Source organism: Aquila chrysaetos, chromosome 2 (genome assembly GCF_900496995.4).
Source record: "Aquila chrysaetos chrysaetos chromosome 2, bAquChr1.4, whole genome shotgun sequence".
NCBI lineage: Eukaryota > Metazoa > Chordata > Aves > Accipitriformes > Accipitridae > Aquila > Aquila chrysaetos.
Genome location: NC_044005.1, coordinates 43,133,922 through 43,161,036, shown reverse-complemented (window position 1 = coordinate 43,161,036; position 27,115 = coordinate 43,133,922). Strand labels below are relative to the sequence as shown.

At 41.3% G+C, this 27,115-nt stretch overlaps 1 protein-coding gene across 1 annotated transcript in view; it reads right to left on the bottom strand.

The window, feature by feature from the left end:
- Window positions 1-26,077, bottom strand: part of LTK (leukocyte receptor tyrosine kinase) — a 103,202-nt gene extending 77,125 nt beyond the window's left edge. The window contains exon 1 of the mRNA XM_030037951.2: window positions 25,961-26,077. Within this exon, the coding sequence (XP_029893811.2) occupies window positions 25,961-26,003 (43 nt within the window). The 5' untranslated portion in view covers window positions 26,004-26,077. The remainder of the gene's footprint in view (window positions 1-25,960) is intronic.
- Between the last annotated feature and the right edge of the window lie 1,038 nt (window positions 26,078-27,115).

The following is a 27,115-nucleotide window of genomic DNA, read 5'->3' as shown; positions in this document are numbered from 1 at the left end:
TCCTGGAGCCCATGATGGAGAGCCTTCTGCACAGCTGCTTCATTCATGAATTGCACACCAATGTTAGATGGACTAGAAACAAGAGAGGCCCCTTCCTTTAAGACAAAACTGGGAAAGTCACAATCTAGTGCTGTCTGTAAGACTTTGTGGAAAATGACCTGTCTTGATGGTTTTTGCATTCAACACGTAAGCCAAGACTGAATAAAGTGTCTTCTGCCCATGCTTCTTCTGCCATTCCCAGTAATATGGCTATTTGAGACTGGGAAGGAAAGAGGCAGGTCAGTGAACATCCAATTGAACTTGCAGCTCATATGAAGGGGATCAGCAAATACCCTAAAAGCACATCTTACCTTTACATTGCATTATGCCATTAGTGGAGACATCCATAAGAAATATAATTACTGGTGTTAGAACCTAACTCTGCTCTTTCTTTAGAAATCAGTCTAATAACTGAGTTACAGAGGAGCAAGGAAGGATGATCCCAATTTCTTTATTACCTCAAAAAATCAGGGCAGCAGGCATGCTGCATTGTTAGTACTTCATTTCCTTGCTGGTAGGACTGGTACATAGGACAACTTGCTTGGAAAATTTTAAACCAGCATTTTAGAAATTAAGCAAAGTAATTTCCTTTCAGCATATTCCATTAAACAGGAAGAATCTTAGCATGTGGGATACTGTTATTTAAGCTGTCCAAGATTGATTTCAGATGTTTAGAAAAATCAAGCTAGTGAAAAGGACTTACACTATTACTTTTTGCTGCTCCCACAAGCATTAGACAGAGCATATGTTCAGTTACCCACTTTAGTTTGATACTCCTGCAATACTGCAGTAGTCTTTGTGATACAGTACAAACCAAGCCATCATTTAATGAGGCAACTATCTTTTTCAGGTGGAATGATGCAACTGGCACATGGAAAAGAGATCAGACTTCTTAATCCTTGGCTCCTACACTTGGCCTGGGTCAGAAAACCTGTAAGATGGCTCTGCTCCGTTGCCACAGATTTGAGAGTCTAGCATCACAGTCAGCTCTTGCTTTTTTTGCGTTTCCAGCACTCCCACCACAGGGTGAAAGTTTTGTGGTCCTTTCTCATCTAAATTTCCATGGCAGGGCTGCCTGGGACTGTGGCAGGCTGTACTCAATAACCCAAGGGACCTAAGTGGTCCTATAGTCCTCTGTGGTTTGCAGCATGCTTGGCTGCTCAAGTGAATCCGCTGTCAGTAAGTCACATACTTGACTCCTCATTACCTTGGCAGGTTACACCACCATTACATAAGTCCAAGTAGTCTGGCGTGAACACCAAACCGGAGAAAAATCCATGAAGAAATCAGGCTGTAAGGCTGCTTTAGCATCAGTGACACAGCAATGTTTTTCAACAGTGTTCTGCATATTCTCAAGCAATAAAGGGTCAAGGTGTCCTCCTGGGTTGTGTTTAGATAATTCACATATTTCTGCTTCCTGCAGAACAGACCTTCATCTGTAGGAGCCTTTCACCTCTCTACTGAAATCCAGTCTTGATTCCCACCCACGGTTTGATGTTGTAGCTTTCCCTGTATTCTAGCTCCTTAGCACACTGTATTCACTTACAACCGTTTCAGGATTGACTTTCACTGAAGAAGCTTGTTAAATATAAAAGCTTTTGACATCCAACCAGGTCTCCAAATATGTGAGTTTGATGAGTCATTTTGAACAATATTATGAGATTTCAGTGGAACTAAAGTTGGGGTTTTTAGAGGGTTTCTTCTTCTGCTATTTATATGGACATTTCTGCTAACTCAGTTCACAGTACAGTAAAGACCTGGTTTTATGTGTGTGAACTGATGTATTGAAGAGATTTGCCAAAATGAGTGACTAGCACTTTGTGGATAATTACCTGTTATTAGTTAATTTTGGATCTTATAATGAGCAAACTGCAACTTACAGGGTATTATTTCGCTGCTGCTTGAAGTATTGTGCAATACGCGGGAACAAAGGTTTTAATTTAAAGAGAGCCAAATATCTTTCAAATAGCAAAGCTAAATTACATTTTTTCCCTCAGGGCTTCTAGGTTTAAAAGAACAAAGCATATGCAAAACATAGATCTATACACTCCTCACAGATTTTCTGTCTAAAAATTAGTAAGGAAATATTAACAACAAACCAAGATATCACTAGGCCAAAACTGGTTTAAATTCTCTAAATTAAATTCTAACTATAGCCAAGTCTAGGTCACAAAGAATTTGGAACAATAAATCAAATGGGTTAATGGTGATGTCTTAAATAATCAAATTCTGAAATCATCAAATGAATGCATCAGCTAATCAAATCAAATCACAAGGTTAACACAGACAGAATTGCTTTTCATCAATCCTCTACCAAGAGATTGAAAGTGATGGCTGTTTTCTTTTGATCTGAAGCTGCTCCTTCGTTCCGATCTAGCACAGTGGTCTTGGTGCAGCTGTTGCAGGACATGACATTCCAGGCTGACTTTAAACCCTTAAACAAGTTTCAAGAGAGTGCAGCAAGCTTCTTTCTTGTATCACATTGTTGTTACACAAACTATTATTACTCCACTAGTCTTACTTCTGATCTTGCATACAACCCCCCAAACGTTTAACAGAAGTCATTATTGAAACAGGTTGGTAACTCAGTACTAGTTCTGAATAACGCTTATTCACCAGCTTATCAGTTTCAAAAAGTCCTATCCAGTTCTCATTTACATGCAGGGAACTATTAACAACCTTATTTCCCACCATTTCAACCATGCCCACACTCTACATATTCTGTAGAGTAACGAACAAGGAAGTTTCCTTCCTTCAAGGTTAAAGAAAGAGGGAACGACACTTAGGTTTGGGGGTTTTGCTTTGCCATCTTGGAAGCTTTGATGCAGATGACTGCAATTACTGGCACCAAGCAATGCAGTAGCTTGTTAACAACACAAAAACTAGTGGTCAAATGAGATTACGTCTCGCTAAATGGAGAGGTGTCCAAAAGACATGGTCTGTCTAGGGGCTCCCCATATAGACACTGGGAAGAGAAAAGTAGCTCTAAACAGCAGTTCATTGCATGTCTGCCAGTCATGGATTAGTGACAGCATTGAATCCTCTCTTGTCAACCTAGCTGGGATGAATCCCAGTGTTTCAGGACTGAACTGTTACACTGGTATAGCCAAGGAGAAGCACCTTCACTTCCCAGCCACTCAAAAGTGAACTGGAGATATTTTTCTGCTCAATAGGACTGGTGAATCATGAGAAGGAGCCCCTCTTCCTAATAACCATATTATTCCCCTTAAAAATAAAAATAAGCTGAAAGCGTCAGGACTGGCATGGACTTCCACTTACGTAGGGATTCAGGGACCCTGTTACATCAGAAATCCAGGGAGAGTTAAGTGACTTCTGCATCCTAGAAATCGCCGGTGTGGTCTAATTCTTTTGCAAGATGCATGCTTCTGGCTACCTTAGACGGAGTTTTTTAAATGCATTTAAAAACAACAAAACCACAGTACTTTGGCATTTGCCTTTCAAAATTTGGCCTGTGTCACCACAGAGAACCCCAATGACAATGACACTATCAAAAGAGCCAATGGTGCAACCAGCAGCAGTGAATGTTACAAAAACATTACTGAGCTGGGGTGAACAGCAGACAATGTCAAGGATGCTCCTTTCCTCCTTTCTTTGCAGTAATGGTTGGACAGTATAGACAGTACCAACTTAATTTAAAAGGATCCCAGTATCTTCATAGCCGTAACTCACAGCTGAACCATTGCTTTCCATTCCTCACCCAAACTCATACTGTCTACTAGCAGCTCTGAAAATAAACAAAACACCCCCCAAAAACCCACACGCGTGTTCACAAACCTCTTAACCGCTGTCCTATCACTGCACCCGAGAAAATGAGGGAAGTAGACAAAGCCTCATCTGAATTACGTGAGAATAAATTTTGCCCTCATCTTTTTCAGTGTGAGTGTCATTTAATTTATGAAAATTAAAGTTTACCCAGATGCATTTGGATAGGAGTTATTCCAATTCAGTTGCAAATAAACTGGAATACCAGCTACTAAAAGAAATCTTTCCTGTTTATTTCAAGTAGACTAACACCCACTATGGGCTAACACTGCTAGGAATTTAATGTATCTCCCCAAATTGTCTACATATTTCTTAACCTTGATATTTACTTACAATGGCAACAGCTCCACTGACAAAAGTTAGAAGTTTCCGTCTTTTTCTCAGTAATAACTTGGGCACTGAAGCTGAGATATGAGATTTCTGATTGCATGCTGTATTATGTTTTCACACAATCATATGTATATTGTCATTAAATATTCAGCAACTTAATAGTGCTAGGCACATTACATTTTTATGCTTAGAAGTTTGGCCAGTTGTATAAAATACTCTCTTAAACTTCTATGTTAGATCATTTTGTGTTTCTTATGCTGCCATTTTCTCCAGAAATGGGTGCTACTGGAAATAACCTTATTTCCAAGACTTCCATTTAAACTCCTTGTTTCCGTCATTCAGACACAGATTTATTTTGAGAGGGGGAGGCAGGCCTGGGGGTGGGGAAAGAGAGGTGGGGCACTCCTCATTACATGATGCTTTTGGAGCAAGGCAGCAGCCTAATCCCTTTCAACCACCACGTTCAAACTTGTGTTAACCCCTTCATTATTTAATAGCTTATCTGTTTTCAAGCATGTCTCCAAGAAAACTTACAATCTCTATTCTTAGCAAGTACTTTAGCAACGTTATGTTCATTTTCTGAAGTGTAGATGCTGCTACAGTATCTGTAACACAGGTTTTAAGTGTTTATTGCTATGTGATTTCTACCCATAAACAAACTCTTATCAATTAGCCTCTAAAGCTTTCTTTCCTCAGTCTGGTCACAATCCTATTTTGCTATTGTCAATGCTTAAAGAATCTATCTTCATGAAGAAGTAAACAGTTAATACCCTATCATCCATTCAATGCTTTCTGCTAATTTCAAAATTACCCCATTCCACGGGTTTTGTGAAAAATAATAAAAAGATCACTTAATTTTTTTCTTTAATCAGTCACATCAAAGCCCTCCTGTGTTGTCTGAACTCCTTCGTTATGGAATTTCAATTATGGTAACCTAAGAATGAACATGCTTAGATGTTAACACGCACTGTGTTGCTGTCTCCTCCTTTTAAGGTCTTTCTGCTAATTCAGCTCCTTCCATGTAAACTCTATCGTTTTTGCAACATTGCCATCACGAAGTATAGCAGGTGCTGTCTAACCATTCCCAGTCACTTTAAAGCTTTTTTGGTGGCATGCTGCAGAGCAGAATTCAACATTCATCCTCTTCACATCAGTCAAGAGTTAGCATCCATTTCCATCTCACACAGCTTGTAGTGATCAGACACCTGGTGTTTTGGTGCACCTCAGTGGCTGTGACACAATTCCAATATCTATTTGATCACATATGTAACAGCTGTAAGCATTATGTGTCAAATCTACCAACATGTTTTATTAACCCCTTACCCTTTCTTTACTGATGTATGCACAAAACTTCCTCAACTGATTTTAAGAAGTCATGGTTGATGTTTTTACTCTCATATGACAGTGATATATATCGGATAACCACAAGGGTATAGATGAGCAATAAAATAACCACAGTACAGAAATAAAAGAAGTGAACAGATGTTCTCTAATACAGAGAAGAAAGAGAATCTGAGGTCATTCAGCCAGGTTAGAAGTATTGAATTATTAACAGATATCAGGTGAACCAGTAACTGGTGTATCTGTCTCTGTAATCAGCTCCTGGGTGCACACCTTTCCAGAACCCTTGAGATATGAGGGAAGTGGCTATGAGATTATAAATCTGCATAGGAAGGACAGGCTGCATTAGAGAAAAGAAGAGATGAATCATCGACACTCTATATTACACCACTGCTACCTCAGTCCTGCAAGATTTGAATGCACGTGGCTTAATATTAGGTAGCACATAGTACAAGAGGGAATAAAGACATGGACATTTACTGAATAGAAATCATAAGGTTGTCAATAATGATGCTGAAAAGGTAAATTGTTCCATTAAGAGTAGATTCTGTATTTACGAGGGGAAAAAAAAGACACAGTACATGTGTGCCGTATAAGAATGTAAGAGCACTACCTCCTCAGGCATAAACAATTTAAAAATTAAGAGCTCTAGACAGCCTGAACCTAAAAGTCCTTAAACTCACTGGTGGTACCTCTGCCATAACACTCACTTTAGAATGTCTCAGAATGCTGAAAGCATCTCAGTATGAAAAGAAAGTGACTGTTTTCTTGATGTTTAAAATGGGTAAAACAGGAACCAAATTATATGCTGGATCCTGATTACAATCTTGAGCAAAATAATGGGAAAATTGTATTACCTTTTATTAATTAACAATAGGAATACAGTTAAAAAGACAATGTTTCATGGAATAAAAAGTTGTCTTAAACCCACCTTATTCTTTGGAGACTATAACGGCATTGTCCACATGAACATTCCCTACAGCTCCTGAACTCTTGTCAGTCTTCCAACACCCTAAAGTTGCAACAAACCCATCAATTTAAAACCACACCTGCAGCTGGTGATTTTCTAATGACAAGGACATACTCCATCAGCTTTCCAAATTACTTCTGAGATCTTTTTGGCTAAATCTGTATGAAAACACATCCTTCCTTCCTTCATAGATTGTTCTTTTTAATGGCATTCATAAGTTTATTTGTTGTTATTGCATTCTTTACAGTCCACTGTGTGGTACGGATATTAAAGAACGTGCTAGGTCTCCAGGGAATAGACCAGGAAGTGTTAGGGCAGCAAGGTCCTGATTTCCACAGAGATATTCAGCTGCTTTGCGTGTAATAGAAAAGAATAATAAACTGATGTACTTTGAAGGGACCTTCTAGGTCTATTCATGGAGAGCAGGTTTCAGAAGCATACAACCTTTACATTTTCTGTTTCTTTTTTGAGAGGACTCTTTGCCATCCTATTTGCGACAATCTGATCACTGACATTTACGTACTCTCATTTACAGTCTGTGTGCCAGGCACAGGTTATTAATAGGTGTGCCATTGATTCTAACATCAGGGAAGTGCAGCTCATACCAACCTTACAAACAGCTAACTTTTCTTCTAGTGCCCAGCCTATTTTTCACAGTAACTTGCTCCATCCTACTTTTCACTTACACCACAAGTATTTCAATTTTTAATTTAGCTTTCCAGTTAACAGATCAGATTTATGCAGCTGTATCAGATCTTGTGGTCTTGTGGTTTTCCTTTGTCAGAAAGGGCCATCTTTCTCAAATTACATTTTCATATGAGACTATGAATACAGGATTTTTTTGCTAAACTCCATCTAGCAGCATGCCTACCACCAGCACCTTGGCAGCAGCTATATGGAGCAGCATGGAAGATTCCATCTTCTCCAATTTCTCTTCAATACCGCCAGGAAAATATGGAAGTACTGCCACAAGTCTCCTCTCAGTATCTGCCAAATTCCTTTCCAGAAGGAGAGATTCCAATTGCTCCATGCCAAAATTTAGTTTTCATAGGCAGAAGTTGTGAAAAGGTGGGATGTACAAGAGTACTGTTAACAGATTAAACTATTTCTTACCATAAATTGTCCGGTAAATACATAGAAGTGGATTTATGACTTCAGCCACCTGGCACTTAGGTGTTAAATCTAAGCTAGTTAACAGAGAGAGAAAAGCATTACAGGAAGAGTCTAGAAGACTAGCTTAAACCACTCACCTACTAAATGGCTCAAGTTGGCCAAAAGGAATCTTACTCTAAGTGCCACGCAGTGAATTGGTTTGTCACGAGTTCACTTTGTACCTCTTAACATGTGCTAAAAATCTCTGACATGACAGTGAAAGACTTCTGCCTGGATCAGCCCTTCAGTGGCTAAACTAGGTTGGAGAAAAGTACAAGATTAAAAACTGAATCTTCTGGCAGTATCCCTTGTATTCTTCATAATCAAACCCCTGCATTAAATTCCTCAGTGGATTACCAACACTGTGTTACCTGGGGTCTGTTCTGTTACTGCCCAGGCTGACATCTGTAAAAAGAAGGCAGAAGAACTTTTTATCCTGCTCATTCTTTGGTGTCTCCTGTAAGTTCTTCAGGGTCACATCCTATTTTTTTTCTCCATGCCGTCTCCTCCCCCACAAAAAAAATCAGGACACAGAAAAGGGAGAGGATGTTTATATTATGCTGTTGAGAACTTTGGCATCAACTAGTAACTTTGAAGAATAATCCTGAAGATGAAAGATGCAGATGAAGGACCAGACCCTGTCCAGCATTCACAGGGCATAAAGAATGGTTTCCAAGGAAATAGATGTCTAGGAAGTAATTTGAAGTTAAAAAAAAAAAAGTTTTCTACTTGTAGCCCAGGGAAATGCAGGGTTTTATCAGCACTGGTACAGCCTCCAGTGAAGTAATTAGCAAACCTGGAAGAAAAAGAGCTCACATAACAGCCACTGAAATATCACCAGGTAGATCACTAGGTTAACTGCATTGAAAAGTGTTTCAAGTTAATCTGCACTGACCCCTAACCACCTAATGCCCAGGACATTGCTGCTTATTGAATGAAGAGAAGGGGATGGAAATTATGTCAAGGAAGAGACAAGCCAGGATCATGAAACCCAGTCATGACAATTAACAAAGAGACACGAAGATGCAAATGCTAAGCACATATGCATAAGCTGAAAATTAGAATAGAGACTCCCTAGATCAGACACTATTGATTTCTGAAGGAATCCCACAAAGTAGGCTATGACTAAACCAAAATATGTGAATTGAGAAGAGGGGCAGAAAAAAGGGAGGAAACAGGAGAGAGGAGATGTCTGAAGTTTAATAAGAATGACTAATTTTCCTATTTTGTGTGTGTATATATAATTAAACAAACATGTATGTTTATATAAAGATACAAAAGGAACAATGTAAGACATGCAAATAATATAATTGTCAAACAAGGACAGTTCACAGTCTCTTTAAATCCCAACCCAATACTTGGAAAAGTCAGAATGGATTTTTTTTTTTTTTTTTTTTTTTTTTTTTTTTTTTTTTTTTTACTTTTAATGACCGAAATTACGTTAGCACCATGGGCTGCTACTCCAGCCTCTCTCCAGAAGTGGATGTGTTTACATGAATTATAATTAAGAAATGGGAGGAATATTTTTCACAGTCTACCACAACTGACAAAAAAAGCACCACAAATAAATTACAGACCATGCCACATTAGTCCTAAATGCTGCAGATTTAACTGCAAGGGAGAATTGAAGAAAGATACTCCAAAAACAACAGATAACTAGAGAGACAAGAAACCAATGACCAAAAGGCAAAATGAGATAAGAGGATCAGGAAGAGCTACTAGTTGATAGTTTTGTATCATCACAATACACCCTTTTAGAAGTAGAGAGCAGAAACCAGTGGGCTCAATGTATTGAGACTGCTCCCCATGGACATGATGTGCTGCAGTCCAAAGGGAAAAAAGGTGGGCCCAGGAGAGTTTAAAAAAGGGAAGTGCCAGGGTACACAAGCTGTCTGAAGCTATGCTGCCATGGCCTTGTTGTGGACCCAAGTACACTGCGTGCAAGCGAGCAGGTCTGTGCACAGCTACAAAACAGGCTACAGAAAGCAGTGGCGAGAGGCAGCAATTATGGGAGCACCAAGTTACAAGGTAACCTCAGACTCCAAACAACAATGCCGATAAAACTGAAGACAATGAGTGTGTTGGGGCAGGCAGGCACCATTTCCAGACTGAAGAGGTCAAAAATCAGTAAGGCAAACTACAGGTCTCACCCAGAGGGAAGAGTGTCTTGGAGAACACAGGACAAAAAAAAAAAAAAAAAAAAAAGTGGGAGACTGATTTAGAGATCACAGTTGATGTCATTTGTCAATGAGGCCTGACAGGCCACAGTGGCATGGCAAGAAAGGCACTTTCTAGGGTATAGTAAGTATGAGGCTGGCAAAAGCTCTGTTGTAAAGAAAACTGTGAACTATCAGGGACCTTGAGAAAAAAGAAAGGAGAGACTTGGAGTAGTCGTCAGGAAATCAATCTGTGCGGATAGGGCTAGGATGCTAACTCAAATCACAGCACCAATATAAACAGTCTTCTTAATAATGAGACAATTTAATAAGTATGGAGCCCTGATGGTATGCTGAACATTAAAAATAGTAATGTTTTCATTGCTTACTGTTTCAGAGTAGCAGGAAAGCCAAGCCTGTGGAGGAAGGTGAGTCTGAGCAGTCTCCTAAGATCTGCACGTTCCTCTTACGGAAAGGATTAGGACTAAGCTTGTTCACACTGTTCAAGATATTTGCCACCTGCAAGATGACTTTCCAGTATGAATACCTTAACTTGCAGCCAGCACAATGTAAGAGGTGCAGAATCTTTTTTCAAACTGCATTGGGATTACTGTTGTGAGCAATGAACTTTGTGTAACAGATTCTGAGTGGGTGGGAGAGGCCTGGTATTCAGGACTTCCTGAATGGACTAAAAGTCAGGGATGACTTAGACTACCTTATGGCTCTTTGGCAAATTGTTTCTTTATTTTCAAAGACACTTCTGTCATTTGTGCCAAGATCTGCACTTTATTTTTGGATTTAAAAAAAAAAAAAAAAAAAAAAAAATCACCTTTGGGTTGAAAAAACACGACACAGTTTTTGCTCACGGCCTAAAACAACATAACCAAGATTTATGAATTGTTCCAGTCCACTTTTGGTAGGAAACTGACTTTGCAAACAGAAGAGTGGTCACCTGCATTTCAGTTTTTTCACTTGTTTTCCCCTCCAGTATAGAAACAGAAGAAAGTGGGGATGATAGCCAGATGATCCCACTGTTCTCGGAACACATAAAACAGAAGACAGTCAGTTGTGTTGTAAAGAACAACTATGACTAGAAGGATACTTCCTTATCTTGGCATTTTATTTTATTTTTGGCTTCCAAGAGAGTAAGGTGTGGTTTAGAGAGTGAAGTGTGGTTTAGAGAGGAGATCTTTGGGCTACTATACCACACTTACCAACGGGAAAGCAGCTAAGGGCGCATATTTCATACGAAGGCTTTTATTTTACTTTTGACAGGAAGTCCTTAAATATAGTGAGTCCTTCCTTTCCTTTAAAGGACCCCTTCAGGATCAGTGCCAAAATAGAAATGGTGAAATTTGGAATTTCTTTTCTCTCAAGGAAGAGGGCCTCAGGTTACTGTCTCTCATTACTGCAAGGATGAGCTTCAGGGTTTGACAACTTTCTGAATTACTCTAGCGCACTGGCATAGCCAACACTATCATGGCTATTCTGATATTCTTAACACCCAAAACCTGTGCTTTGAAAATATCCCCCAACTCTTATATCCAGACAGCTTTATGGAAGGGAATGACTAGTAGAAAACCCAAATGACTGATAGCTAGACCATACCAGCACAGATATGATCCATTTTAAGACAAGGGGGCCTCTCTCATTCATTCCTTTCAAAGATGTTTCAGCCTGTCTTAAACTTCATGCTGAAGATGAGAATGTCACAAAAAACCTCCACCCCAGTGTGAAATCAGTGCAAGAACATCAAAGCAGGAGAAACGAGAATGAGTGTCTGCAAAGAAACAAAGATTCTTGGGAAAAATTCTGACTTCCTTTCAGACCATGGATAAATTGATTAAATGCTAATGAACAAAATAGTGCCTGAAAGAAAATGACTGGGGACAGTCCTTCCCACCAGTCCTGAGCTATTTCATTTGCAGGCAGTTGGGAAACACAACTGGATGCATTTCTGGATATATCTGGAAAGTGTCAATATGCACGAGAAACAAGCGCACAAAAAACACTGGATGCAAACAAACAGAACAGAACACATGAATGCTGAATTCTCTAGATAACTCAAGTTCTTACGTTTGTTAAGAGAAAATAAAACCATCTTCCATTAGAGTGAATTCATGAAACTGTGGCTGCTGGAGTCCAGGCCTGCTCCACCACCACTTACCTTCTGTAATACTAAGTTCTTCCAGAATCATGAGAAGAGCACTCACTCTCTGGAAGTGATCGGTGGGGAAACGGTACGAGACCATAGCTCCTTTCAGTAACTACTCGCTTTAACCAGGCCTTTATTAGACAATTACGAAAAAGACTACATATCCCAGTAGAGACTCCCTAAAGATCAGTGCCTGACTACTGCTGGCCTGTGGCTGGGGTTTCTTTGCTGGCAAAGGGTCACTCCAGACCCATCCACACAAGGGAGAAAAACGAGGTTTCTATTCCTCAGCCCTCAAATGAGCAAGCTAAGACGAACACCAGACAGCCTTAGTTCTTTGCTTGCAGGACACCAGCCAGCACGCATGAGCCAGCACAATGAGGAAAGCAAACAACACGAGGTCAAGAGCTTGTGCAGTTTTCTTCCCTGCTGGCCCCCAATAAAAGCCTGAAACACGACAAGTCCTGAAGCAAACCTGGCTCTGCCCCCAGCGCAGTATATCAACGTGGAGTCCCTTACATAAGGCAGCTTGCAAGGTGACAAAATGCCTCACAGTGGCATGTAGCTTTTAACGGTTACCACAGGTACTGCCTGAAAGGTTCTTTAATTCCACACAATTCCTACACTTTCAGTGCACACCCTTCTGACATCCAGAAAGGAGCTACCAGATCAAGCATGGGTTCCTGGACTCATTGTGCCCACCAAACGCAGCACACCTGTCACAGTTTCTGTACATTTAGATATTCTTGGACTGCTCATCCAGCATCTCATTTTACCTTTTCAGCTCTAAACAGCCTGAAATTGTAGCTGTAATTAGCAGATTATCATCCACAGGAAAAGACCAAATACATATTTGAGTAGTACTGTACTTTTCTATATATGATTGTCAAGAGTTCCCACTGCCCACCTCGTACTCCACTAGATATCATCCCAGTGGAGGACAGCATTATGGAAAAATCATTGGTGTCATTTCAGTCTCCCATCAGTGCTTAACAGAGCTTCTTCCAGAGCTCTCACAGAATCACACATCTCAAAACATCCTTTCTGTGCCAGCTCCCCCTGAAGAAGCCTCAACTCCTCTGCATCAGGAAGTTGCAAATGAGGCTGTAAATACCAGAAGTGTCCCAAGCACTTCCAAGAATTTCTATCACCACAACAGCCAGCTACCTGGTCAATAAAAGCTACTGCTTCTTTGCAAGCAGAGGATTAATTCCACTTTATAGTAATGAGAAAGCGTGACAGAGCATGCACAACACATGCACTCTGAGGAAACTGCACAGTCGATAGTAAATAGTATATTCTTTTGGAAGCAGATGTTGAAGAATTTCACTACAAGAAAGACACTGAGGTGCTGGAGCGTGTCTAAAGAAGAGCAACGAAGATGGTGAAGGGTCCAGAGAACAAGCCTTAAGAGGAGCAGCTGAGGGAACTGGGGTAGTTTAGTCTGGAGAAAAGGAGGCTCACAGGGGGACCTTGTTGCTCTCCACAACTACCTGAAAGGAGGTTGTAGTGAGGTAGGTGTCGGTCTCTTCTCCCAAGTAACAAGAGGAAATGGCTTCAAGTTGTGCCATGGGAGGTTTAGATTGGATATTAGGAAAAATTTCTTCACTGAAAGGTTTTCAAGCTTCAGAACAGGCTGCCCAGGGAAGTGGTGGTCACCATCCCTGGAGGTATTTAAAAGACGTGTAGGTGTGGTGCTTAGGGACATGGTTTAGTGGTGGACTTGGCAGTGTTAGGTTAACTAACGGTTGGACTCGGTGATCTCAAAGGCCTTTTCCAACCTAAATGATTCTAGAATTCTGTGGTTCTATTTGCATTGCCCTGCACCTAGGAATGGCTTTGACAAGAAGTAATTTCATCTTGCACTAAGAAAAAGAGAGCCCTGTAACCTCCCATAGTGCCATACCCACATCTGAAGTATCCAAGCTAGAATCTTTTACTGTATCCTTCTATATTTTGGAAGGGCTGGGTAGAGAGTAGTTGCTGTTGGGGCACTGAATTCCTACTTTACTGTCTTCTACTCAAAGCAAGACTAGGTTTTAAAGTTACCCTGAGGCATGATGGAAAGCCAGTTCAGTTCCCAGGACACTAGTAAGGCAGGCTTCATTGATCAGGCCCTGCGAGGGAGCAGGTTGCAGCGTGTCGGGCACAGGGAGGCCCGCACTTGGCTTTGAAGGCAGCCGTGTCCACTGCTATACCTCCACGTCAACACACCAAGGCACAGCGCAGTGCCCAGGCCTGTGCCTCTGAAGAAGAGATGCGGTTACTGTGCCATTGAAGGTGAACAAACACCTACCCCTACTATCATCTCCCCAGCACGGCGCTGTCAGCTCTAGGCAAGAGTCAAACACCTTTCAAACATCTTCCTCACAGCCTCAACTAGAAATTGTTGCCAGCTTCCAAGATAGGGACCACAGCTTTGCCTGCAAGTGCTCCAGCAGTGTGTGGAGTCTGCCAGTGCCAGCTGAGCCTCCCAAATGGGCTTCCTAACAGCTGAGCCTCTCAGTGCCAGCTGGAGTCCAGAAGAGGAAAGCAGTCAAACAAACACTGAGAGGAGGCTAAGAAGGTGGAATGTGAAACTGGGCACAAATTTCAGCAGGGTATTCAACAGTTTGGCAGCCAAGATTTCAAATGTCTTCCTTGCATCATGGCTAGCGTTCTCTGCTGCTGTAAGCAATGCTCGCCTCCACAGCACACTCACCCTGAATAATGTATACTTTGTTCTTTACATACACTTATTTCTTCCTCTTTATGCATCTGAGAATCTGGGCTTTGCAACTAAAGGCATAGAGACACCAAGTGATTGCTTTGCATTCTTTTATAGCTCATGCCAGGTGTGAGTAACAGAAGCAGAGAAACAAGCTGTGTACTTCTTACAAGACCTAAAGACACCCGCGCATCCTTCACTGAGCTCAACCTGCCAGGTGCTCCTACCCAGTGTGTGTAAGAGACACCAAGCCATAGGAGGAAAAGCAAGATGTGACAGTAGGGCTGATGAGGTGCAGGAGAGCGGGAATAGCTTCGCACAGCAGGCAAAATAGTCAGAAAGGTTCCAAGACCCATAAAAAACAAATTTGACTTAGAAAAACTGATAATTTTCAGCACACAGCTCTGTGAAAAAGATGAGGGAGATGGAGAAAGAGAAGCTGATTACTGTACTTTAGTTAGCATTCACAAAACGAGTTACTTTCAAACAGCACCAGCATTTGGTTGCACCTAGAAACCCAACACCAGCAATTATAGCTATATTCCCTCCTCTCTTCCTAAGATGAAACTATACTCTGAAAATTGACTCAGTGTCACAAATGATCGAGCTGGCATGAAGAATATCAATCATGTCACCAGAGAAACAAGAGGGAATTTTACATCTATTCATCAGTGCTGTGCCTTCTCAGGAGCAGATAAGGATACATTATGGAAAAGCAATACAAATGCACACCTTTAAGGAGAACACTTTTGTTTCCTCCACCAATGGAAAAGCCAATGCTGTCAGAAAGCTCTTATCAGTAACCCAACATTCAAAGTGAAAGAATAAACTTTTTTATTTTTTCAAAGCAACACATTTAAATTTCTACTGAAATTGAGTTATAGATTCTCCTTAATTACATTTCATTAAAAAAAGGTCGTCCCGTCCCGTCCCCCCCCCCCCCCCCCCCCCCCCCCCCCCCCCCGCCCCAATTTCGGTGCACTGGATCTGTTTCAAGGAACTAGAACATACTGGTTTATGTCTCACCACATCTGAATATGGGAGATAAAATAGGTAAAATAGGACAAGGATTAAGGCACCAAGACTAAGTAGCCTTCCCCAAATCATACAGAAGGCTTGTGGCAGAACTGGAAACCAGCCCTAGGAAATCTGACTCCCCTTAGCATATTGTAAAAGAGCTAGGTAATACAACCTTCCAGTTCACTTTGCTTAACTTAAAGTCACATTAAAAGGAAAAATGGATTTATTCTGTACATTTACTTTTAGTAGTACATTAGGACAATTGAAAGAATGACAAATGTCTCCAGTGCTGCCAGTACTTATAATTCTATTCTGAATCCAGTTCTCTACAGTGTTTTTCTTAAACATGTAGTTTCTGGAGCTATGTAATGACATCAAAATTACAGCAACAAAAATTGCTTAATAGTTACCCAGGATAGCAAACACAAACTGGAAAGACTCAGAAACCAGATGGCTCATAAATATGTTTGTTTTAATTTGATGATTTTTAACCCTATCTTGTGAAGTGAAACCTGAGCTTGGAGAGTTTAGGTACCAGAAAAATGGTGCTTGCTATGCACACACCCCTTGCCAAGCTCAGAAAGACTAAGCAGGGTACTTTCAGCTGTCACTTCTTGCCAGCTTTGTTTCTTGCTCCATTGTGTGTTTGGGTCACCAAGAATAAAAGGACATGCTTAAGAATATTCTTAAATGTAGCTAACCTTTTCTTGAAAACTCATGGGAACACTTCTGTGCATGCTAGTATAAAACATTTTGTATATAAAATTTAAGCCTGGGCGCAAAACTATTTTACTCTCTCCCTTTTAGATGATAAATGTAAACCCCAGCTCTCCACCTTCAGAACATATTCAGTCCTATCTTTAATTGTTTCAGAGCAGCTTCTCTAACAACGGTCTGTACAAGGTATGGGTCAAAGCTGAAAACAGACTATTTTGTCTGAAGAGCTAAGAGGACACTTGAAGTCCACACAACATGTTGCATCTCTTATTCCTCAGTACTGTAGCATCAATGATAGGATTCAAACTACTAGTCTGAATTTTGTGTCCCCTAAAACTGTTAAAAGTTTTGATAACTAGATGCCAAAAACTAACAAGGTCCAAAAATAAGAAATTGTCATAGACAGAACTAGATAGCTAACAACAATGTTTTTCTATTTAGTACAACAGGATTGTAGGTATTTTCACAGTGGTACAAATTCACATGGAGGTCGTCAGCTCACTGACATCTAGCTGACAAGGTTGACATCAAGCACTTGCTTCCTTGTGAGAGAATGGAAAGCAGACATCACTAAGCTCAGTAAGGGTGTATTCACATAGTCTAAGTTCAGGTATCTAACCGTACAGATGAACTTCAAGAGATACTTATTTCAATGACTTGGGGAGAGATTCAGAAAAAGCCCAACAGCTTAAGAGTTTCCCAAAACAATTCCTTCCCGAGCCTCGCTCTGCCTTCCTCTAGCCCCCCTGGGAGACTGACTCCCTTCTTGTCCTTCCTCAGCAATCACCATGTCCTCAATTGTACCTACACAAGCTGTATAGTGTCACACTGTAGCTGGACCATTAAAATGATTTACAAAAAAGAAAGCTAGCTTTTAAGCTAGGTAATTTCAAAGCATCCCTGCAGTCTGGCTGACATAGCTAAAATAAGACCATGCTGCCACTTGGGGGTTGGCAGGAGAGGTCGAGGTGGGCATGAACGCTAGAGAGCTGAGCTAATGTTGACCTGCTTCATATTCACTCAGCCTGAAGAGCCCTAAGAAATCCAGCGGAAGAATCAGCGCTTCTACATTTGAAATTCTACATTTACTTGACATAAGGCACCCCCCACCATTCTCGGTGGAAGAATGTCAGTAACATTATTAATTGGGCTGCTGCTTCTTGTCAGTCCTCCTTCTTGCAGCCACAAAGCAGTTTCTATCAGCAATGAAATAACTTATCTGCTTACTCTGCATGTACCCTGGTACGGCAGTGAATGTAAATTCTGCTGAAGCTTAATTAAAAAATAACTATAAGCTAGATTTACCGTAGCTGATAGCCTGTACAGTCACATGCCACGTAAGTCCCTGCAAAATGGTAATCTATTTATTAAATATATAATTAGAATATTATCACAAACAATCATGAGCAACCCCTGAGTATTGTACAGTTTTGGATAACTGCATCCACTGAGGAGAGTATGGAAGACAGCTTGTTTAAAGCAAAGCTTTCTTCCATATATTTACAGGTCCTAAAATAAGTGAAAAAAATTATTCTCCTTCAGGAAAAAAAAAAAAATCCATATTTTTCCTTTCATTAATTTTCATGCATATATATGCAGGAAGGCACACAAGAAAGGAAAAAAATATTTGGAAATTACAATGTGGAGAGAAGAAATTAAAAAAGCTATGCTCTGTCCAAAACTTATCAGGAAATAAAAAATGAAAATAGCTTTTAGAGGGGAAGCTAAATCCTTGTGTCTAATCAGACCAATCTAGCACAGCTCTAGATGAGATGAAAAGAGCTAGATCTGCATAAGTTTTTCATTTTTCTATCCACCTGAACAGGCAGAATACAAGGCCTTTTGAAATAACTAAATAAAAGCCAGCTTGGTTTATTCACCTCGTTTTGCTTATAATTAATTCACAAAGTTATTTTTTTCAAATTTTACTGACTTTCACATTTCTTCTCTAGGATTGCAACAGATTGACAAACACCATCTGTCAAACTCTGGAAAAGTTTAAACTTTTCTAAGAACCTGATAGAACCTGAAGTGCCAGGAGGCACGCAGGACTTCCGGGAAGTTAAAAAAAAGAATGCATAATAGCAACTATTTTGCAATGACTGTGCTATCAGGGCTTATAAGATTCATAAAGTCCAGTGTCTCATTAAAATCTAGGCTGAACTGTTAGCCTGCATGGGGTTAAAGAGAGCTTCTTTCAGAGGTTTTAAATACTATTTGGGCTCCCGTAGTGAGTGTAAACACAGAAAATGCTCCTGTTGTGAATTACATACTTTAAAAGTGTTACTCATGTAAAGAGATCTGAACTCCAGCACAGTACACATCAAAATGCCATAGAGCAAACTCTAAAACATGTTAAAGACTAAGGAAATTTCAAGCAGTCATGCTTTTCTATGATTCTATTTGCCGAAGTCAAAATAGCAAACATGTATTAATCACTCAGAGCTCAGCAGGAAAAAAATATTATAAATAGGAGATACTTGGAAAATTAAAACTGCAGTTAAATATAACAATAGAAACAGAAAATTGAAAAAAAAATCAAGACATCTAAGATATTAGAAGTGTGTAAGCATAATCATCCATGCCCCTTACATTGTCTAAAATATTAATCAAGACACCAGGGTCTGCAAAACTGCCAAATGAACTACCCAGTGAAGCAAAGGAGTTTTTCAGTTCGGTTCCAGTTTGAATTCAGCTTTGCCTGAGGTTTCACAGGTTCAGGCTGAGAGCTGCTATCCCTTTTTTTGGTAATCCCAAACCACACTGGCTGGGTTCATGGTCTCCACTGGAAAAGATTTCCTCCATGCTGCTCCTCTGCCCAGCCCTAGCCACCTCCCATCCTCTCTGTGTATCCCTACAGTTTCCTCCTGCCTCCCTAAGGCCAGCAAAGCAGAGCAGAAGTTGTGAGGCAGAGCTACAAAGGCGAATGCCCGAGCACTCAGAGATCACCCTCAGCATGTAGAAGAAGGTCTTGGTCACAGCCGCAGAGCCACTCAAACCAGCTCTGCATCGGTATGTGGAAGCAGGCGCTTGTGAGGGTCCCATGGGGAAGTGGAAGCTGGATGCAAAACTGCTCAGAAGCCCACCAGTTTGAGGTTGCTCCCATGCCAACAGCATCTCTGCTGTGGGAAGCAAGATTTCAGTGAACTGTGACTCTGATCCAGTAACCTATCGGGTTCAGTTCTCATTGAAGTTCCAATATGACTGCCATTATTGGGTCAGTTCTGATTCAAGGCAGGAATAAAGTTCCAGTTTGTGTTTTGTTTGCCTCCAGCACAAAAACTCTTCACCATGACAATGAAGAAACACACTTCTCACCTCCTGCACTTTATTCAGTGCACCAAAACACCATCACATTCCTCCATGTCACTTCCTAGTGTGGCTCTCACTCAGTTACTTTATCACTCCTATGTTTTTAATATATAAATATGTATCTCCATAAATATAGACACAGGGGAGAGGTGTGGATGCTTTAACCCCAGAAAGTTTGGCTGTTCATGCCTTCAAACACATGCTGTGCTACAGACCGGGAAAAAAAACCTAAGTGAGCAACTGAAATGCATGAATAAATGCATCATTCTTGGCTGATATGCCAAACCTTATGGGATTTCAGATACCAATTAGCTGAAAATCTGTGATGTCTTATTAACAGACATGGCTCTCCCACTAGATAGGGCAAAAGTTAAGCTGAGTTGCAAGGATAGATCTGTGCTTCTTGGAAAGACTTCAGCTTTTAATTCTATATTTCAGTCTCGTTCTTGACTATGTTTAACTCTGATGAGCCTGCTGTGTCAATAGGTGTCTCTTCTGTTTTTTTAAACTCAGTCAGTGCCATTGTCAGGGAGTTCACTTCATTCGTATGGAACAGAATAGAATAGTTCAGTTTGAAGGGACCTACAATGATCATGTAGTCCAACTGGCTAAAATAAATGTAAAGCCAGTTAGAAATCTTAACAAGTTTTCACCAACAAGTGGAAGACAAGGTTGTACAGAATTGTGTAAAGTTTCATGTTTTTCCAGCCAGATTTATGTTAAGGAGCACATATAGAAAACCAACCTGAAATTTTCCCAAAAAGATAAAACCTGGCCTGTGGATGAGCATCTTACTGAAATTCTGAGTTCTTTATTTCCTCGGTACATATGGCAGAGTTGCTTTTTCTAGGTGAGGAAAACTGCAAGGTCATCTCTGTTTCCTTTTATGTCATTTCTCTCTGTTTTCATTACTCCTCATGGGCCCGGTTGTGCTGGTATCATACTCACTGCAAGAAGCTGCAGTGCAGAGGTGCACCACCTTGAGGAAAGCTCTTAGAAACAGCGCACCTGAGGGAGGCAAAATGTTTCAGTGACACCCTGTCACTTGCTTGGGAGCTGTAGTCCTTTAGGCAGTGCAGAGACGTGGGGAGGTCCTGATGCCACTTTTGCTCAGTTGTAAAGGTCCTACACCTTGAGCTCCCCTTTTGCACATCCAGCACAAGAAAAGACAGGAACCCGGCATTCCCCAGGCATAGCCTCTCCAACCCCTAATGATGCTGAACCAGTCACAATCCGAACCAAAGGCTCTACATGTTCCTCCTGCGTGCATATAACCCACTGGTGTCTGTCACCACTCTCACAAGAGATCTTGGTTCTCCCTATTCACTCAGAGCACATCTGTCAGACCAGCTGCAAGTCACCTCTTACCAAACACCTCAACTCACCACTTTTCCAAGCTACCTGCCACGAGTTTCATCTTTGTACACACCCTGTCCTGCTGATAGCAGGCCACATCAAAGCACTGGGTTTGTTACACACCAGGAGAGGAGAGAAGCAGGGGAGCAATTATAATGGAATGGGAGGAAGAGGAATTGTAAGAGGAAGGACTGATGCTGAGAGACAGGAAAAGACTATAAGCCTGATCCAATTAATTAACATAATTAATGTCATTATTTTCCTCCTCTGATTTAAGCATTCAATACAGAAATCATGCTTACTCGTAAGAGTCTCAGATAAAAGTCTCCAGATACAGAGGGCAAGATGTTGCACTGTTGTAACTGTATTCCCATAGAGGTCCATCAATTTGCATTAACTAAGAACCCCATGGATTCCTTCCTCTCCATTTATTTCTGGAAAGAGCTCACCTGCCTCTCCTCTCAGCAGCTGCTTTGTGCTTCTGCTTTTCCTAAAGGTTTGCAAAAAGTTCAGGTTATCTTTGTTTCCTTTATTTCTGAGGAATTTGATCCAATACCAAGCTACAAACAACAGTAACAGCCACTGTGTATACGTGCAGTAATGAACATCAGCCTGAGGACAACCACCTGCATGCACAAATCCAGGTACAAATCGGTATGTGGTATTACAAGATAACTAGGAAGCTTTAATACAGGATTTTCCAAGTTACTGGCAAGCCCAAAGAAATTAAAAAAAAAGAAAACTGTCACAGGTCAACCTGAAAATTTTTCAGAAGTTTTATAAAATTGCAAAGACCGACACATTTCAGGGAGTGTTGAACTATAACATTTCATGTCAAAACTAAACATTTGATACTAAATCATGTTTTAAGATTTTTAAATAAAGATTTAAGATTTTTGAATAAAAGACTTCTCTAAGCAAAAGTTTAGACTTGATACAGCTAGACTCGCTTGAGTGTCTCAATATGAACTGACGGGTGCACACAACAAAACAAACCTCCAGGCATAACAGCTCTAAACCTAGACCACTTTATAAAGCATTTTAGTGTCGCCACACCAGCATTCTTCACCATAATTAATTCAAGATGAAAATTTCTCTCCACTCTAGTCACAGACATCACAGATGCACTTCAACACACCCGCACAGCCAGTGCGCACGCCATCACGCGTACAAGCAGGCTGAAGACAGGGACCCTCCTGTGTATCTGTTCAGGACTCTGGGGGGCGGGAGAGGAATGCTTTTGAAACATCGCTGGAGCAGGGCATCCTTTTTGCCAACTTTGATCTTATGGACTAATTAGAATCTGCGCAACTACGTAACACTGACAGAAAGATGGATTTCTCCTATGGCTGATCACACGACATTGTCTTCAGCTCTAAAGTAATAGTACACACGGCTCACTACCTGGTTTCATCCTCCTCCACCTTAGTCCTCCCACTTGACGTAGTTTACAAATCCCCAGTGTTTGTCTGCATGTACTCCCTTACTGTTGGATACCCATATATCAATCCTATCCTTTTCCACTGTGTTTCAAAGGGTCTTCAACTTTATAATGTCTGTGACTTAAAAAGAACTGTCTTTTTTAATTTCAAGGCATCCACCTAATGTTTGACTTTCAGTGACAGTCATAGTGCCTTGAATTGCATATCCAGGCTGGGCACAGTATCTGCAGGTATGCTGTTATTTGCACAGTAAAGGACCTAACTCCTAAGACAAATTTAAAGGCTCATTTGGTGCTGTCCTGGTTGGAACTATTTAAGTGAAAATACTGAAACCACTACTGTACTTGTGTACTACTTTAACTGAGCGGAGATAGGCACAAGAAGAAGGAAATGAGAGAGAAGCTCTTCAATAAAGAGGCAAAAGAGAATGTAGGGCCCCATCCCTTCCACTCTTGGCATGCTCTCCTTTAGACAGAAAAAGGGATACACAAAGCAGTAAAGGTTTGTCTAAGTGAGATAGATGCACGAGTTTGTTTTAAGTTGGCTTACAACAAAATTAGGTACTCCTATATGAGCATCTTCATGCATGTGTGGACTGATTAAACTTAAACCAGCTTATGTTACTCTATGAAACAGGCCAGCTCAATTCTGAGAGGCAGACAAACCCAGGGAGAGGAAGAAAACCTTCGGGGCTTCTGAAAACAGTTTGTTAGACAAATGCAAGGAGGAAATAGCATCCAGGAATGGGGCATTCACCATTGCCATGTTGATATACCATTCCACAAACAAACAAAAGGCTGGCTGTCTTACTCCTAAACCTGCGTCAACCTCCCTATGCCTCACTGCCTTAGAAAGGATTCAACAAACCCCAAAACCGTAACTATTCCTCAGGACGAAATTAAACATAAGATATCCTATTCTGTGACAGCTCCACTACAAGTAGTGGAAAGGGCTGTAAAGAAAGACTTGATAAAATGCCTGTACTAATATTATCTCAAGAACTGTGGTTATACTCAATAGCTAAACTCTGAGCAACGGCATAAACATGACTGCACTTTTGAAAAGGTGTTTGGAGTTTGCCCGGGACATATGTTGTGTTGTAATTTTGCAGATCATTTGCCCTCCACACCCAAAGGCAAGAACATGACATCTGGCCAAGCATGACCCAGGTTTTCATAGAGGAGAAAAGGACTGACCTAACCCCTCCACCAAGCCCCCTCCACCAAGCTCAAGTAATCAAAGGAAACTCATCCAATATGAAGACTCAAAGCAATGCTGGTGCTTAAAATAAAAAGAAAATTCTCCCACACATTCATCTGGTGGCTTTTTTCACCTTCCTCCCAGCCATCTCCTGAGACCTGAGGCTAGTGTGCGACCTCAGCCTCCAAATGACTGTGAAGTTGCTTTGACACTGAACAATGCACATTTGTGCACTGAGTCCTTTCATGGTTCAGGGGTTCTCTTTCTGAGGGTTTTTTTTTTTCCTGCTGTTGTTCTATACAACTTTCTGAATTTTTTCATAGAGTCATAATTTTTGCACCAAAAGGAGTTCCGACCTCCTCCAGTGTTTTGGTGTGCCAAAAGTTTTCAATGGATTGGAACTCTGAAATTATCCTTTTAGGATACAGCTCATTAGAAAGGCATATGCCAGCCAGTAAAACAAAAGAGATAAAAGTGGACTTGTAAATTCCCTTATCACCAAGACCTTGGGCTTTCCAAATAAAGAAGGGAATGTAAAGCCACTCTGAGAATATGCTCCAGGAAAACTTCCTCGGTGGAAACATAAGTGGTTTTTAAAATAATTGACTGCAGAGCCTGAGAGCTGACCATAATAACCCAGTGAGACAAGCAACCCCCATGTGAAGATTGTGACAGCAGCTACACAGTTAAATGCTCATGCATCCAAGTCTCTCCCTAGGTGATTGAGATTATTTTTGGCAGAAAATTGGACAGAGATTGTAAAATGTATGTTTGTTTTCATTCAGCTCTTTACTTGCTCTCTCTGAAACACACCTTTTTTTTAATCTCTGTCCTAATACAGTCATGCTTCAAATCACAGACTTGGAGATAATGGCTATTCCTTACACTAACCTTACTTGCATGTTCAAAGTCACTCCACCAAAAAACACTGGGATGATACTTTGCAGCTCTTGATGAGACCACATGTCATGAGAACTGAGGCTGTGGGGACACACAGCTCTGCTTGCATGGGGTACACTTAACCTGGGATCCTTTGACAGTAATGCAGCCTCCTCCCAATAGGAATAACAGGCCAGAAAAAGCCCAAAATCAAAAACTCTGTGCTATGTCTTGGCATCCAGTTGTAAATAGAACTAAATAATGAAACCTGCTTAAAAACTGATGTCACAGCGTGTCTTCATATAAAAGAAAATATATACAGGTTCAGTATTTAGCCGGGGACAGAGAATTTCACTGCACTAGCAAGACCAAGCTGTAGTGCTCAACAACCTGTTTGCCTTACCTCCTTCCCTGCCTAGAAGTAATAAGATTTGTTATACTGAGAAATACGGAAGTGTCTCCTGATCCTTGTCTAAGGGTCAAGATGGTGTCTCTGTCTCTGCACTGGGGGTACTACTGTAACTTCAGCTCTCTGAGAAGTTCAGCATGTCCTAATGCAGGTTTTTCTCTCCTAATTTTCATAACGAGTTTGCTTGCCACTGTGCACATATAGTAAATGTGTCCCACTCCTACCTCCTTCTCCCATCGTTGCTTGTGTGCCTGCTGCTGCTTCCCAACTTGTCTCCTATTACTGCAGCTTCCCTCCTAACGTCTCCCTCCTTCTCTCTTACTGTTATTTCATTCCTCTTGCTGCGTTTCAGAACCAAAGCTGACAATGCCAGAGTGGCACAAAGATTCCTTTCAAAACTCAGCCTGAGCACCACTCTGTGGGTGGATGCTCATAACTCCATCTTTCATAGTCCCAATACCTTCTTCTCCCTTTATCTGTCTCCCTCACCTCTCTCGTTAGACAAAGCATCTTCTCCAGGCTACACCTTTTCCTGTAAGCAACCTTCGCTGCTCCTGAAGCATTACTTTCACCCACCTCTCCAAAATAGTCACGGAGAAAGTAATCCAGTAATCAGAGAAGCGAAATGGTCCGGGGGTATAGCTATTAATTTCATGCTGAACCCTTGTAAGATGACAGCGCCTGCTTCCAGCTTAAAAGCCTCGGTCAGCAGCAGCCTTTCTAAAGAAACTACAGAGCACCTATTCATTCCAGTGAACAAAATTTACTTAGAATCAATAACCATCAAGATTTATCTTCCCGCATGTCACGCACTTTATGTATGTTTCATGCCAGTACTTTCTCCCCCCTCCTTTTTTCCCCACTGCTTTGCAAATACTGCTTTACTGGTTTTAAAGGTAAAAGGGAAGGGGCAATGAAATAAGTCTGAGTCCCCGGGCATAAGAGGGAGTTTGCACCGAAAGAAGACGGGGGCAGAAAAATAAGTTACTTACCCACTGTGGTGACCCACAGCACGAGCTGTGGGGGCCTGTTCATGGCTCTGGGGGGTGCAGGCAGGTCCCAGCCGGTGCGCGGCTCGGGAGGGGAGCTGCCCGGCTCTTCCTGCGGGCTCCGCAGGAGCTCTGAGGCTGGGCTCGGGCTCCTGCTGCCTCGGCGGAGAATTCCCACCTCCTGCTCAGGAAGGCTCGCATGGGTCCTAGAGCCACCCTCCCTTCCTTCCCTCCTCCTCCTTTTTTGCGTGCCGCTCCTGCACGATCAGCAAATCCGTAAGGCAGTTGCTTCAGACACGAGCACATCCATCTATAAATTTTTCAGGCGTTAGTATTCACTAGGAAAAGCTGAATTCAGCATCTTGCTGGGCTGTTCCCCCTCCTGAGTCTTCCCTTGCAGCTGCCTCAATGACATACACGAGACACACACGCTGCCTGGACCAAACTCAGCTCGTATTTAAGACGATAGCAAAGATTCTCTTGGACTGGAAGTCCTTGCACTGACTGCCCTGAGAGAGAGAAATCAGACCTGTTTACGCAGCCTAGATACCCGCCTCTCTTTCCCTTAACTTCACTTACAACCACATAACTCCTGAGCAAGACTGCCTCAGTTGCTGAGGCGTGCGACAGGGACCTGCAACACAGTAAGGCATAGGTACTCTGCCTGCAAGCTTGTGCCTTTGCCCTTTAATCACTTTACTTGTTAAACTTCTTTTTCTTCTGGTCCATCAGCATTTCAATTACGTTAGTTCACTCTGCCTTCAATTTGTTTGCATGTGGATTTTTCCTTCACAGGGAGTTTATTTTAAAACAGCTGTTCTTTTTATAATCAGAATACATTCTTTCTGATTAATTCTCCATGTGGATACCCTTACTCTGCATTAGGAGTGCTTTAGCCCAAATTAGCATAATTTGTTGTGGCTGTGGGCTACAATAATTCAGATTGGAAACTACAGTGAATTTAACAGGTAGTACCCAAGTCTTGAGTAAAATACCATTCACGCTGTAGGCACGGGAGAAATTTAGAGCTGACATGAATTAAAACCCTGATAGGTCTAGTGGGTCTGTTGTTTTCAAGGCAGAGGCCTGCATGCCATTTTTAAGTGTCATTCATAGATTAGACTAAAAATTTTGTGGATTTACTTAGCCTTCTATGAA